This window comes from Cryptotermes secundus, unplaced genomic scaffold (assembly GCF_002891405.2).
Source record: "Cryptotermes secundus unplaced genomic scaffold, Csec_1.0 scaffold94, whole genome shotgun sequence".
NCBI classification, from domain to species: domain Eukaryota; kingdom Metazoa; phylum Arthropoda; class Insecta; order Blattodea; family Kalotermitidae; genus Cryptotermes; species Cryptotermes secundus.
In genome coordinates, this window is record NW_019737391.1 from 2,133,122 (window position 1) to 2,149,938 (window position 16,817).

A 16,817-nucleotide genomic window follows, 5' to 3' on the forward strand; every position below is an offset into this window, starting at 1 on the left:
CCCACTCAGGACATGGATGTTTAGTTTGTGTGTGTGCGTTTTTCTGTGTTTGTGTACAGGTAGAGGCCTTGCGACGAGCTGATCACCCGCCCAAGGAGTCCTACAGAATGTGTAAGAAAACCGAAGTGAACGGAGAAGTTCATGGAGGTAGGCCTAGGCCCACTGGGGCTGTAGTGCCAAGGAAAAAAATAGGAAACATAAAACTGTAACGGAAGAGCTGGGTAGACCACCTGGAAAGAATGGACAGAAGCCTTAATAAGCTTTTCAGTACGAAACCCTGGGACGACGGGATGGTGAACCCAAGAAAAGACGAGATCAAGAACACCTTGAGCTTAAAAACGAATAATTCGTAAGATGTTACCATTTTTATGCTCATGAAGAATAATAAAACGAAACATCTACTTATAAACTCTGTAACCGGCCAGANACCCTAATAAGCTTTTAGTACGAAACCCTGGGACGACAGGATGGTGAACCCAAGAAAAGACGAAGAGATCAAGAACGCCTTGAGCTTAAAAACGAATAATTCGTAAGATGTTACCATTTTTATGCTAACGAAGAATAAAGAAACGAAACATCTACTTATAAATTCTGTAACCGGCCAGAGTTTAAATCGCGCTAGTCAGAATAACAGAAGATCGTGTTGGTAAGATTGAATATTCACAGAGTCAAACCAATATCTAAACTTTTTACAGCGATAAGAAATGCGCTGCAAATGATTTTGCTTTTATACACGGAAACGCTGATAACTGAAAATGTTATGCTCTGTAGAGATCAGCACTCTCTGGCTCGAGCTCTTGGTGTTTGTAGGACAACGGCGATGTGTGAATTAGCACTGAACTGTTCCAGATCCAGCTACAGTAGGAACTTGTGGTGTAGAAGTCATCATAACTTCTTTTGGTTCCCATATCACGACAGTGTGTAGCATCTGTGTGTTAGAACTGTCGATCACTGTGGTCACTCGAACACTGGGAACGTGGTTTCGAATCCCACTCTAGACATTGAAGTCTGTTTGCGTTTATTATGTGTGTGAGTTGTCATGTGTGTAGGTAGCGGCCTTGCGACGGTCTGATCCCCCGACCAAGGAGTCCTACCGAGTGTGTATAGATTAAGAAACTGAAAAAGCAGCGAATGTCCACAAGGGCTGTAGAGCCATAGATAGATATAAAAGATATATATGTAGGTTAGAATTACGAAATGTACAGCTCATTAAACAAATTTGCTGTAAACGATATTTCTGTGGAATTAATAATATTGCCATAATTCTGGAAATTGGTTTAATGATTTTATTACTATTAGTTAATTTTCTGCTTACAGATATAGCTTCTTTCAGTTCTGAATAATAGCGTCTTTCGGGACTTGACGTCATGTATTCCGCTAGAAATCCACCGATATTTCGAAGGAACATGTTACTAACTTACATCGGTAGTATGTTCCTTCGAAATATCGAGGGATAAGCCATACAAACAACTTCTACCGGACTGCTTCCCTAGAGACGACACTCTTCAGTGTCACCTCTGTGAAAGTTCTCGCTCTTATGCTTTGAAGTTGCGTCTGCCCCTTACGGAATATATTGCCTCTTCTGGCACATGCCGCGTTATTGTTGGCCAATTTCCAACAAAAACACATCAGGAATAACGTGACTTATAGTCCCATTTTAATATTATTCTTGTTTTGGATCAGGTATTAAGGTGTTACGGATTAATTCAGAATTTAAATGGTATAAAGTTAGGTGTCATCGCAGAAGCGCGTGGGAAGCAGAGGTTACAGCACAGGTTCGCTGGATACACTTCGATAACTTCTACTGTATTTATATTTCATTCCCTCGTTCATTTTGAAATTCTTGCTCATCTCTCAGCGGCGTTACTGGTTCTGTTTAGCGGTATTTTATCTTAAAGGTTTCGTAGTTTCATCTTACTGCGAGCTTCCGGAACCCACACCAAAGCCCCAAACAACATAGCGAGTCAAATGTATGTTATGTTTTTCTTATTCGTAAAAGTTATGTTGTGGAATATGAAGAAGAGATTGCATTCACTTTTAACCTACATTCCGTATTATGGAAATATAGGAGAAGCATATGAAATAACCTTGCTGTCTGTGTGTCTCCCTCTAAGGCCTGAAAAACCTGAATAGTGCAGCCAGAAGAGAGGGTTCTAAAATTCGTGACGATAGTGCATTAGCACAAACATTATGTTTCTGGACATGATCTAGCGCCATGTTTTTATATAAAACACCTTCTTTATATTTAATTACAACGTTAAGGTGACTGGATTCTGTTTCCGCCCTGAGTAGGTTTTACCTTAAAACGGAGAGAGTGTCCAATTTCGGAAACGTTGTGTTATAAATAAAAACAGGACGAAGTTTTTGATAAAAATAGGACGATAGATAATGTTCAAAAACTTGATATTCGTGTAAAAATCTTACGCAAATATCGGCCTCGATTTGTTTCGCTTCGCTCCTTCCTTGTTTCAAGATAAATGAAGGTGCCCCTTTATGTAGGACTAACAGAAACAGATGACGGCTGGAATCTGAAGGTGAACCTTCAGCAAATTAACACTAAGGGTACGCTAAAATATTTACGGAAATTGTGTGATTTGCAGACTCAACGTGAATTCTGAATTGGACAAATTTCTGAATTCCGTAAATTTCTAGAGGCTTTGATTGGCTAGAACTTCCGTCATCTGACACAGTCTGTGACTCGACCATCCCCTTCAACGTTAAGTCAGACAATGACATTCGAAAATTAATTAGCTGTCACCCTGCTGTGACGTATTGTAGAGTCACATGTGGAGCGCCTCCCTGATTGTGGAGGCGTCCTGCAGAAACCAGGGCTGTCAGTATGTCGCTGCAATCCCTTTGTCTCTACAAGGTCCTCTCAAAGCATTCAAAATAACCCGAACAGATATCTTACATAAAATAAATCGAAACAGAACATAATGAAAGATAATAAGATGGGACAATTATAACGGAAATAATTACTATTCTGTCGGACCACGATCTGCCACACTTTGTGAAATCGGAAAATTTCCGTGTTATGGGGGGGCACACGGTAGCGTAATTTGCTGAAATACTATGCTAGAAGTCGGAAGGTCGCGGGTTCCAGTCCCGATGAGGTGGATATTTTAATTTACCTAATCCTTCCAGCCACACTATGGCCCTGGGGTCAATTCAGCCTCTAACAAAAATGAGTACCAGGAATCTTCCTGGGGGGTAATGGGCGGCAGGCGCGTAAGGCTGACAAACTTACTGCAATCTATGAGCCGATTGTCTAAAGAAAATGTAGGAGCCTATAAGTCTCACAACCCTATGGGTCTTCACAGCCTGTTACAGGAATATATTTACGTTTCTACTTTTATAAGTGCAAATAAAATTATATTGTCAATTTTATACGAAATAATACAAAGAATAAGGTTCACGTAATTTGTTCTCACCCTTGGTACCTACTTCGTGGTTAGTTTTCCAAGTAATATGGCCTCGAATATTTTACTAACCAGTTTAATCGAGACAGATTTTGCTCAACAGCAAATTATACAGTTCCGTCCATAAGGAACAGATGGAATAAAAAATACTGGACGACATGGAGGCAAACTGCAACATGAACCGTCTGACACATCCATTGCCTGTTCTTGTAATATTTTGAATGGGAGGTATGGGACAGGACCTATTGTAATCCATTTGCAATTTAACGAATTTGGACCAGGTAAGAGCCTGCGGTTATAGCATGTTTTATTTTTATTTTTAATTTCTCTCAGAGTGACGGTCGAAATTCATTTCAGAATATTCTCGACATGTGGTGTATTGCATGTCATTTTAATGAAAAGTTAAAAGTTTACTGTGGGTGTGAAAGGAACACCCTGAGTGCTGTCTGCTCGGAAATTTTGGTACAGGGCGCACCACTTTACATCATCTCAACTCCTGCTGCAAATTAATCTTTGTGCAGACAGAGACTCGGCACCGAGCAGACCGGTTATTCTGCCATTTAAAGAAGTAGAATGTTACTCTGTACCTAGAAATACGTACTATATTTCAGCGCCATTTTGTGATTGGTTCTGTTTCGGTTCCTTGGTCAATAATGAGCATATTCGCATGTTGTAAAAATCAACGAATATATTATTTATCTATATTTCTTATTTTGATGACGGAACAAAATAAATAAACTATACTGTAGCATTTTGTATCTGTTATAATTTAGCTACAAACAGAGTAATATACTTTTTGCTGATAAATATTTTATCTGATTTTTTTTCCCCCTTGACACTACAGCCCCAGTGGGCCTAGGCCTACCTCCATGAACTTCTCCGTTCACTTCGGTTTTTGTAGATCTTACAAATTCGGTAAGACTCCTTGGGCGGGTGATCAGCTCGTTGCAAGACTTCTACCTGTAGACAAAGACAGAAAAACACACACAAACTAAACATCCATGCCCTGAGTGGGATTCGAACCCACGATCCCGGTTACCAAGCGAGCGAAGACAGTACATGCCTCAGACAGCTCGGCTACCGTGACCGGCCATTTTATCGGATTATATTCGTATTTTCTGATAATGGTTCTCTTAAATGAAGGAACAACTCCAGTGATTTTGTATGTACGTAGATTGAATGGATAGACATAATGTCCCACGACGTTGTTTTCCAGGACGTAATGGTCTTTTCCATTTTGCGTCCTGGAAGGCAGAGTATTTCTGCAGGAGACAGTGGATTATTAACCTGTAGTACCGCATATGATGCCGGCTTTAACTGACTGTAGGACGAGATTGACTACAAACAGCGTTCATCAGTAGTACTGGTATGTTTATCAAATGCAATGTGCCGCAGTGTTTAATGTCTGCTATGTAATTAGCACCGCCCTCTCCTCTCCTCTCCTCTTCTCTTTTCTCCTCTCCTCCAAGTCTCCTTCGGGGAATGTTGCAGGCCATGCTTGCTGATTATATCACTTGGATGTCCGCGGTCACTAGTTAATTCAATATTGCTTGTGGCGTAGGTTTTCGCGTGGGTGTACGAATACCACACGGTGTGTAAGAAAGGTATTACTGAACTGACAAGACGTAGTTCTGGAAATAAATTATTTTGCTTCGAATGCTGCAACCTCTAGTGTCTATTATAAAGTAAAATAAAAATAATTCGCTTAGTGGGGGGTGGAGTCCATCTGGGTCCACTCGGCACGGCGACCACTCATTGGCCTATTGTAGCCTGCCCCGGGTGATATGATCATGGAGAATTTGGTGGAATGAATATTGGCAAGGTAGACCGAAGTACTAGGAGGAAACCCGCCACAGCGCCACTTTGTCCACCACAATCCCAATTGACCAGATCCAGGATCGAACCCGGGCCACTGCAGTGGGAAGCCAGCGACTAACCGCTTGAGCTATGGCGCGGGCCTTAAAAAGGAGTAGAGGTATCCATGTAACAGGCAGTGGAGGTTCATATGGTTGTGAGATGTTGAAGTTCTCACATTTTCTAGACAGTCGGCTCATAGATGGCGGTAAGGTTGTCAGCCCTACGCGCCGGCCGCCCTTTACCTCCAGGAATATTCGTGGTGCTCATTTCTGTTAGAGGCTGATTCGACCCCAGGGTCATAATGCAGCTGGAAGGATTAGGTAAAGTGAAAAAAAATCCAGTGATCTCATCGGGACTTGAACTCGCGACCTTCCGTCTTGTACCATAGTGAGTCAACCAACTACGCTACCGCGTGCCCCAGTGTCTATTATAAGGTTAACAAAATTTGTACATTATTATTTATGCTACTTAGTTAGCTGATCCCCCTTCAAGGAATCCTACCGTCTGTAAAATGACCACGAAACTGAGAAATCAGTCCTGTGCTCCAAAGCGGAAGCAAGAGGAGAGAAAAATATTGACTGATTTGCATTGGTTAGTTGAAGGTATGCACACCGTTACGTACCGTCCAAAATAAAAGAATTGGATGTTGATAGCAATCTATCTCTCTCTCTCTTTCTCTTTCTTGTCGCCCCCACTTTGGAGCTGAGCGCATCCTCAAAACGCTTCGTTTCACTTCAGTTTCTTAATACTATAACAGTCGGTAGGACTCCATGGACGGGGATCAGCTCGTCGCATGGTCACTACCTACGCACAGAACAACACAAACATAGAATAAACACACAGAAACATCCTTGCCTTGAGTGGGATTCGAACCCATGATCCCAACGTTTGAGCGGGCGAAGACAGTTCATGTCTCATACCGCGCGACCATTGCGATCTGCACAGCAGTGTGCAGTAATTCAATACAAGCATCATATAAATATATTCTTTTGATTTTGTGTTGCAATTGCAGGGTCATTCATTAGGCAAGGAGCTGGAATCTCGCTACGTGCAAGTTGCAGTGTAGTTCCACTGTCATGAATAATGAAGGAACGCCGCTGGAGCACGTACAAAGCACGTGTTCACACGGAAAGAGAGCGACTCCTCTTGACTTCGGAGACGTCATGTCAAGTTCTTCGTCAGGACGCGAGTTTAACCCCCGTGAAAGCAAGAGGAGAGGGGGTGGGGACGTGCATCTAAAATGGAGCCTATTTCCTTTTGAGACTGAGAGTAAGGAATGTCAGTTCTGTTGTTGACGTAACCAACGAATTTATTTTAGTTACGTAAACCGATTTTTTTTACTTTCAAATCAGAGAAGATCGGTTTTCGTTGTCCGAGTTCTGTATAGTCGTATTTCCTCTCCTCTTTTCTATTCCTCTTGCTCCCGCTTACAGCTTCGTTTTACTTCAGTTTCTTAATTTTAGACAGTCGGTTAGACTCTTTGGATGGGGGATCAGCCCATCGTGAGGCCGCTACCTAGGCACAAACAGACATCCATGATTACAACACTCGCAGCTAAGAAGGGAACACACATCACAAGACACGGTTTACACAGAAAATAAGAAAAACGACCCCTAGTGGAAGAACCACACGCAAGTTTTAATTAAGACACATAAGATGAATAAGCTTAACAAGTTTTAGTGTGTGTAAATTTATTATAGTTGACAAATACGCACTTTTCAAATACTTTTTAAATGGTGTTGTGAAGACATATGAGGGCAAGCAATGCAATATATTAGCGTAATTAGGGCACCTGATGATGGCACTATGTTGCCGAAACATGTCGTGAAGTAACAGGTGAAATTGAGTGCACTATAAGACGACCACTTCATACATATCCTGGATGAAACTCAGTGCAACAGGACGCTAAAATACAACATTACAGACATCCATGTCTTGAGTGGGATGAGAACCCAAATCCCAGCATTCCAGAGAGCGAAGACGGTTCCTGCCTTAGACCGTGCGGCCACTGTGATCGGTTTATGATGTTATTCTGGACAGGAGAACCTTAGCTGTAAGTTACCGATTAACTGGAGCCCTTCCGATTTAAGAAATGGAAACATTGGGCTGTGGCCCGGCCTCGTTTCTTCCGGGTATCTCTTGTGACAGGTTAAAGCATAATCCCATATGCACAAAAAAAAAACTCCGTGTCCTGTAGTCCGCAAGCGACCGCCGCTTGTCGGTGAAGTTAGTGCCAACTTTTGCGGATAGAGGGTGTCGCGTGGTCAGCGAAACGGATCCCCAAGGCCGTTAATTTCGGTTTTCTAGACATGAGCCGCAATTTCCTTGAAATAGCTCTTCAGTTATCCTCACGAGGCTGAGTGGAACCCGTTCCAGACCCACTACTTCTCAGAAAAAATCTGGTAGCTCCGGAATCGAACCCGGACCTCTGGATTTGTAGCCAGGAACTCTGACCACTAGACCACAGAGGCGGTCCTCATATGTACAAGGCATTCAAAATATTATGAGATGTTTATTTGTTCGTCAATATTACTTTGNCTCGTCTGACACACAGAATTATCGCTATAGTAAACTGTCGTTCCTCTCCGATTTCGAGGAATAAAACCACAAAAACTGGATCGCAGGTCCATGGTGTTACTNTATATTTTGATTTTCAGATACACCAACTCTGTCACATTTTTGACGTATTTGTGCCTCGTGAGATTTTTAATTTTCATTGTAATATGTATCTAGATTTAGTGTCTTTTGAAATATTTTAATTTGTGGTTTGATAACTATCTGGTGCAATACATGATCAATATCCCCCCAAAACATTATATTATATNTATCCGTGTTGCTCACTGCAGTGCATGCTAACTGCTTCACGCTGGTTGGCCCTGCATGTGGAGCGATATTTTCCTCCGAAATGTCGGTTGAGTTTCAACGGACTACACGGTGCTATAGCCCAGAAAACATAACTATTTCAAAAAAAGAATTTCTCATAATCCTCAAAGGTTCTTCATGTCTGAGTAAAGAAAGTATTCAATTCAACACTTGCAGATGATGATAATCATGATGATGACAGTAAGATCACAGTATGAGTCTTCAGAAACTCTGAAATCGCCAGATCTTGTATTTTTCCGAAAAACCTACCGAAGCTTACCAAAATATGGTGGAAGTTATCCTCAATTCGGAAATTTCCAACAGAGAATTCGTGTAAATTGAAACTTGTCAGACGTCATATCGACTGTAATCTGTTATCGGGTTGAGACACTTTCCTGCTAAAAGACTGATTACATGTTTTCAGTGTTAGCGTGGAGGTTGCAGTAACCAACCGCATAGGCCGCGCCATAGCTCAAGCGGCTTCCCACCGCGGTGGCCCGGGTTCGATCCCGTGTCTGATCAAGTTGGGTTTGTGGTCGACACAGTGGCGCTGGGGCAGGTTTTCTCCGAGTACTTCAGTGTCCCTTGCCAATCTTCATTCCACCAATTGGTCCACAATCACCCTCACCTATCATCCGGGGCTGGTACAATAGGCCAGAAGTGGCCGCAGTACAAGGGACTTAGTCCCACCCCACTAGCAATAAAAAAGAACCCGACCGCTTAACTACACAAAACGAAGAGTAAGAAAAAAATTTAATTTATGTAAGATTTGAGGTTTTCACGGCGGTGATTGTGAAGAATGCCGATATTTCGGAGGAACATAACGCCTCCATCTTCGGGCTATTTTCTTATTATTCTTTTTCACCGAAAGAATATTAATGAAATTACTACGACCTCAACTTCCTTCCCTAATATCCGTCATAAACTAAATTTTCAGCATTCGCAAACCAGTGATCTCTCATCTCAACAGTTTTCATTTTCATATAACATATAACCGACCTTCTATTATGGTGTGTTAAAAAAGTTCGCAAATCGATATAAAAAATTCAGTGGTAGTGACATACGTGCTCTGATATCGTCTGGAGCTTCCTGCTTCCGGAAATCGCTCAGGGATATTATTATGAATGAGAATCATTACTAGAGAGGACACTTCAGAGTCCGAGACATGCGTGGAAGAATAAAGATATAAAGCATTTTAAGAAAATGGAAGGAGAGAAGGTAGATTCTACACTGGTTTCAAGTACCAAGTCATTCCTCATCCGAAACCAAGCAAATCTCTAACAAACGATTGGTTTTCTGAATGAGTCGACCAATTACAGTGGCAGAATAATTAAATATTACAACTAAAAATCCAAGACTCTCTGCGATGTGAATCCATATTATTCTGATAGAAGTTTCTCAAATCTTCAGAGGAAGCAACTGCCTCCATTTTCAAGGTAGAATAGTGAAACGAAAAATCAAACAAGTTTCATGCAAAATAAGTACTTATTTTGCTTAATCTTCAACCCTAAAGATGGAGTCAATATGTACTCTGAAACGGCGGAAAACTTCTACTACGCTATATCGCATCATATCACAAAATACAATCCTCTCCGCAGATATCCCTGTGAGAATCTCAGATATCACACAAATGAACACTCATCTGTGTGCAGTCCTCATATCTTCGTACCCTTGAGAGGCTGCGTTATATTGAGAGGAAAATTGGATTTACTTTCTAATAACGGGTTTCAGTTTTATTGTGTGACTCTTTCCTCGTGTAAAACTAATGGTAAAGCTATCCCTGTAACAGGCCGTGGAGGCCCATAGGGTTTTGCTACGTTGAGGTTCCCACATTTTCTAGACAATCGGCTCACAGATGGCAGTGAGGTTGTCAGCCTCAAGCACAGGCCGCCCTTTAACCCAGGAAGAGTCCTGGTATTCATTTCTGTTACAGGCTGAGTCAACCCCAGGGCCATAGCGCGACTGGAAAAATTAGGTCAGTAAAAATTCCAGCCACCTCATCGGGAATAGAACCCGCGACTTCTAGCATAGTGCCTCAACCAACTACGCTACGGCGTGCCTCCGTTTCCTAATTTACTGACCTCTAATTATATTTATAGGATAATTTAATCGTGTGTTGTTAAGTGAGAAATGTATTTTTAGTCTAGTTTCTCAGTTCCTGCTATTCTTCTATAACTGCTGATCTCTCTTATTGCTTCCTACCTCGTGAGCTCTATAGCGGCTGGTGTAATGCTTCAGTTTCTGTACGTATGGAGTTCTGTGATGTCTCTTGACATGTAGGTTGGTGCAGTGTCATGAGGCAGAAGGACACCCACCGTATCACTGATCTGATCCACCTGGGTTGAGAGGTTTCACATTTACCCGTGCCTGCGGCGTTTCCTCGGAGTAAGAGCTTTACGTCAGATAACACAAAGAGCGTAAAAGCGAATTCGTGATCCACCTCAGAAAAAGAAAATATTTTTCTTAGAAACTTCCTACAAACTGAAATGGGAAATATCAAATCGACCTCGGTACGGGATGGTCGTTGTGTATGTAATATGATCGTGTAAGGGACAGCTAACGTCATACACTAGAATGCTTCTTTGGGTGCTAAAGGTAGACCAGAAAAATAGATTCCAAACGGTTGTGACATTGGTGTAAATCTCTCTGTATTAACGGGTTTTGAGGCTATGTACTACTTTCGTTATTATAAAGAACACAACGTTTTGGAAACTGGATCTGTTTCCGTCCTCAGGTGCTGGGGTGGGGGACACCTGTTCTTTTGGGTCTGTTAGGCCGCGCCATAGCTCAAGCGGTAAGTCGCTGACTTCCCACCGCCGCGGTCCGCGTTCGATTCCTGGTCTGGTCAAGTGGAATTTGTGGTGGAAAAAGTGGCGCTGGAGCAGGTTTTCTCCGAGTACTTCGGTTTCCCCTGCCAATCTTCATTCCAACAATTGCTCCACAATCTCCCTCACCTATCATCTGGGGCTGGTACAATAGGCCAGAAGTGGCCGCAGTACAAGGGACTTAGTCCCACCCTACTAGAATTAAAAAGAATTGGGTCTGTTACAAAAATTCTAACCTCAGTTACAGATCCAACAGATTAGGTGTTTACCACACCCACACCTGAAGAAGGAAACACATTGCGATTCCGATACGTTGTGTTCTTTTGTGTTCTTTAGAAATAAGTCCAAAACTAAAAAATNCATTGCAATTCCGATACGTTGTGTTCTTTTGTGTTCTTTTGTGTTCTTTAGAAATAAGTCCAAAACTAAAAAATCAGATGAATGAGAAATTTTATTCCTTTTTATGGAGCGTGTCCTTGGATGCTGTTATTAGCCTGATGAATCCGGTTAACACCGCAATTTCCTTTTCCTTTAATACAGTCGCTCTGTCTACGCTCAGATATTCCAGGTGATTTAGTTACTCCATTCACGACTATAATTTTATACGCATTCTTTCACTTCTCTGTGCATGCTAATCGCGGGACTTTGCAGCAACGCCGATAGAGGCACCACTGAACGTCTGTGTTGCTTACAAGGATACACGCGAAGCAAAAACTAAACAGAACGTATATGAGAATACAACTCAAGGATAGCTTTCACATCAGTGGACGCGGAAATGGAAATGGCCCATACTGTTTCCGGATACCGGGCCGGATTTTACCATTTTGTCTCGCCAATATACGTAAACAAGACAACTGGAAAAGCTGCTTGAAAATCAGTCAGCAATTGGTGTGTAGCCGAAATAATGCAACGATTAGACGAAATGCTGTGACAAATTGACCCATTTGCTTAGTCATATAAAAGAATGCATGAAATAAAATAAAATATACGGATATATAAATAAAAACTAGACGATTTTTAATTATTAACGTTTAAATTCTGCTCGAATGGCATATGTCACCAGGGGTAGAGCTGGCTGTCATAAAATACTCAGAGAGCAACAAGGTTCCAAATAGGAGTCAAGTCACTTGAGGTGGACGGACTCACCCACTGTGAGGAGGGAGCTCGAACAGCAGGCGATCAGAAGCAGGTTCCACGCCGCCTTCATATCCCGCTACATGGCTGCCCGTAACGAGACACCAGCGCTGCAACACACAACATGACTCACTACTCAAGACAAGCGCATTGTTCCCTCTAATCTATAATATCCATCTCTCTTTACTTTCCCCAGCGAATCTACAGTGCGTTTCTATGTAGCAGCTTTCGGCTGTACAGTCCCCATCAAAACTACATTTTTCTATGCATTATATCAATACTTGGAAGAGCTTGCGTTATGGGAGAGAATAATATTTAAATGGATCTTAAATTAAATGTGAGCGACGTTGTAGACTGTGAAGAAAGCAGCCTTCTGAGATGTGGGGCAATGTATATATTGTGTTAACCGACGTTTCGGAGGAACTTATCGCCTCCATCTTCATGGTAGAAGAAAAAAGAGGAAAATCTGCAAGCGGGGAACCAGCGTGAGTAGGTGCTAACAGACTATGTCGAGTAGAAACCCCATTAGTATTAGAGCAGGAAGAGACGGGATTGGGGGCACATGGAAAATCAGTAGAGAGGAGAGGCGAAGGGTCTGGGGAGGTGGGCCAGCAGGTAGACTGATTTTTGTGGTGGCGGAGTTGTGCTAATCCAAGATTCGTGAGAGGTAAAATATGGTCATGAGTCCCGCGGAATTCGAGACCAAGAATAACTTTACTGGCGAGGACCAGCAATATTTGCCCGATCGACCGACCGAGTGTAGGCCGATTCCTCTGGCTTGGGATAGGGCCATATTTTGGGTTAGTATAAACATTACAATAAAAAATTGGGCACCGTAAAAGGCGAGGACTTTCTTGATTAGTTGGGCAAGTATTTGCTCCTTAAGGAGGACTATGCTCCATAGCGCTAATTATGAGAGACGGGTGTTTAATTCAGAATAGAAAAAAAATATTTGTAACCGGAAAAGCGAATTTTCTGCCTTCAATAATTTATTCTTAAATCCTCTGGGTTGTGGGCAAGTTCATTTATTCTGATAAAATCGAATGTAATAAAATTTAATGATTTTACAGAAGTAGTAAAATCTTGTGTTCGTTTCTTGTCGGTAAATTTGATATGCACACCAATTTTGCAGTTGATCATTCAGTAATTAACTACGAAATTTGCTTCAGTGAAACGACAATTTAATAACACAATACCAAAGTAAATATAGGGCCTCTTTTTACAGTGTTGTGTATTTACCGTTTATTTGCATTTAACATAGAAGCATAATCGAACAGTGATAGTAGAGATAGGTCTGTAAACAAAACAGAACAATACTGCTCATAAACTTCTGTTTGCAGTTTCCTCTTAATGGGAGATAATTACCAGGAATTGTACAAATTATATAATTTACATAAACACAGTCGAAACACCGAAATCCCTCCGTGTTCTACGGCGATCAAATTTTGGGAGATCACTACGCCAGTTTCATTTGATATGTGTTAGGCAGTTTAGGAGATATTGATATGTGGGCTAGAGAGGATAATTTAAAGAGGCTTTGGGAGCTGTATATTCATACATACATAATATATATCTCTCAATTTGTCTGTAGATTTGGAGAACTGCTTAGTAGAGACATCACAATTATGGTGACACCATCACACTCTGAAATAACACATAAGTTCACGCGACCCTATCCTCTGCCAGTTGGAGAAAGGAGTAGTATTGTATGTTTCTGAGGCCTTTATGAAGCTATAAAGTGCAAGCAGGGACCTACTTAGCTCTACAGGCTCTATACACTTACAGCAAACTACAGAAATTTACTAGGGGTAACGTTCCCACCTCATGACTCAAAGTACGTGGGTTCAAAAACCCAGTGGAGGTCGTGGAATTTTTAAGGGCGGAAAAATTCCACTTCTCCGGGAGGGACTTTAAGCCGTGGGTCCCGTGTCGTAGATTTACGGCACGTTAAAGAACCTCATGTCTCTAGGAGACCTCTGAGCTAAATTAGGCCAAAAACTTTCCCGCCCAAGAAGTTTCCAATGCCTCCGGTAGATGGGGAAGTATTGGGTACCACTGCCAGAGGAGGGACGATTTCGCTGACAGAAAGGGACTAACTATTAGATACTACTGCCAAGTAGAGAGTAGAAACCTCGCTGGCAGAAAGGGGCTGATAGCGAGCACCAGTACCGGTAGGGGATGGAGACAGTAGAAATTAAAAAATGGGGACGTTTAATAGACTATCAGTCGCGGTGCATGGGGAAACCCACCCCCTCAATACTGAATAACTGAATAGGGTGACAGATATTCGCGAAATGTTTTCGCCGGTTGCAGTTATATATATTTTCTGAAAACACGTATATAAGATCTTAGTGATTTGTTGAGAGTATCCGTAGATGTGACTCAATCCATTTCTTACTGCACTGCTAGTGTCTTCTCTTCTACTGTGACTGACTTGGTTCTGATTTATGAATTGGTCACTTCTTCAGTTTCCGTTGTCCGCTGGTTAACACTCCACTACTGAACTACCTTCTGAATCCTCTTATGAATGAATCACTAATGAACTAATTGAACTAACTTGCGAATGAATCGAACTGAATCGAATATACGTACATCACCATCTGCAACAGTTCGTCTGTTACTACTTCCAAATATAAATCACTCCGTCCAATGTGACCTGTAATATATATTTGTAATATATATTACAGGTATATATTATATGTAATATTTGTTACTGTGACGGATCAGAATGAAATAAATAAAAAATGTTACTACTTCTATTCTTTGCCGCTGGAACGTATGTTACTTCCATGGCAGTAGACCACTCCGGCTTTCAGGCGTCATATCACAGCATCTTAAGCAATCCTGTCCTTCATAGAACTGCGAGGACACAAAGGACTCATACACCTAATACATAGACTAGGGCGCATGGCTTTTTTACTCCCACTAACGTTCTTTGTTCTATGTTTCATAACTAACTCCAAGGAACAAAGATATTCTTATGAAGCTAATAGTAGCTCATACAGTTAAAAGGTTACCTGCTTTTATCGAACACGAAGTCCCGTTGCTCTAGTCACAGTAGCAGTGCTTGTTGAAAATAAATTAACTTACATTCAATGTTTCTTTCACACTCATATCCAGTCTCATGAAACTTCATTCTTACGTCATTAACATTTCATTAAATATAAAGCGATTGTTTTCACAAACGTATAGAGACTTTGATCAATAATTTTCTGTTCAAGGCGTAGCAGGAACTGAACTTTTTTTTGTCACATTCTGATTTATTGGCGTTTCAAAATGTACAAAGGAAACCATTCGTGCGGATTCGGTTTCGTAATGGAATTATGATTTTCCCTTTGTGAGTAAATATTACTTCAAAAGCACGAGTTTGTCCTGCCGAATCCATGACTGCTTTTCAATTATCCATGTGATTTACTGCCACGATACTAGAGGGTCTCTGTTTAATGACTGTACCACTAGGAAGTTCCAGAGAATGATTTCTATATGGATGTTGATTTTATCGGAAAGAGGAAGTAATTAAAAATGTTCCAGTAAAAGTGGCATTGTCGAACACAGTTATGAAGCTGCAGATAAGGGGTATAATCGACGTTTTAGTATTATGTTTACGAATGTACAGTTTCGTGCGTTTATGCTTTCAAATTAAGAATGTTTAAAGGCAGTGATATGAATTAATTTGTTAGGGATTAATTATGCAATATTCTGAAATGTTGCTAGTAATGATTTACTTTGAAGTCTACATACGACAATATGCTTTTCATAAGGATTCAGAAGAGGGTCACGGAAAGATCTTGGAAACTATGATAACAAATTTATAATTGTGATTCTATTATAGCGGACCACTAGAAACGAATTTCGGTTAGGTCCAGCGTAACCGTAACATTTCTTCAAAAGTATGAGAGAAAATTTCTACCGAATGGCATTTATTAATTTAAATCAATTATTTTATAATTCATTGATAGTGATAGGATGGTTGAAGCAAACTGCATAATGAGGAGCTTCATAACTTGTACTCTTCCCAAACTATAATTAGAATGATCAATTTGAGGAGGGTAAGATGGGCAAGGCATGTTGCACGAATTGTGGCGAATGCATATAGGATATTGGCGGGAAAGCTAGAAGGAAAGAGACCACTGGGAAGACCAAGATGCAGGTGGGCGGAGAATAATAAATTTGATCTTAGAGAGATAGGATGGAATGGTATGGTTTGGATTGATCTGGCTGAGGATAAGGACCAGTGGAGGGCTCTTGTGAACACGGTAATGAACCTTCGGGTTCCTTAAAATGTTGGGAATTTCTTGAGTAGCTGCACAAGTGGCAGCTTCTCAAGAAGGGCTCAGTTCCATGAATGAGTGAGTGATAATACGTACCTTGATATAAGGATCTCATCCATACAATAAAATGTCACTTTCTACGTTGGAATTATAGTTAATTCTGTTTTAAAAACAATCAATGTTATCTAAGTTTTGAGGTTTTCACGGCGATGACAATGAAGAAAGTTGTCTTCTGGGTTTAGGCACCGTGTATTCTTCGTTTTGGCCGACGTTTCGGAGGAACGTAGCGCCTCCATCTTCAGAGCAGTCGAATAGCTGCGGAGAGCAGTAGCTGTGGTGATAGGATGTGGAAGGTGCTGCTTATATACGAAGTAGGCAGGGGGGTGGTTAGGGAGAACGGACCAATGGGAGCAGTGGAGAGCGATTAAGGCCATATATGGTGTGGGACT

General features: G+C 41.3%; 1 protein-coding gene and 1 long non-coding RNA gene across 3 annotated transcripts in view; one reads left to right on the forward strand and one right to left on the reverse strand.

Moving 5' to 3' along the window:
• LOC111870266 (zwei Ig domain protein zig-8-like) overlaps positions 1 to 16,817 on the reverse strand; it is a 223,955-nt gene that overhangs the window by 141,921 nt on the left and 65,217 nt on the right. For both annotated transcript variants that reach the window (XM_023862394.2, XM_023862393.2), the window contains exon 2: positions 12,110 to 12,207. In XM_023862394.2, the coding sequence (XP_023718162.1) occupies positions 12,110 to 12,170 (61 nt within the window). In that variant the 5' untranslated portion in view covers positions 12,171 to 12,207. The remainder of the gene's footprint in view (positions 1 to 12,109; positions 12,208 to 16,817) is intronic.
• The window catches only part of LOC111870267, a 455,388-nt gene that overhangs the window by 94,158 nt on the left and 344,413 nt on the right, over positions 1 to 16,817 (forward strand). The gene's annotated exons all lie outside the window — the stretch shown is intronic.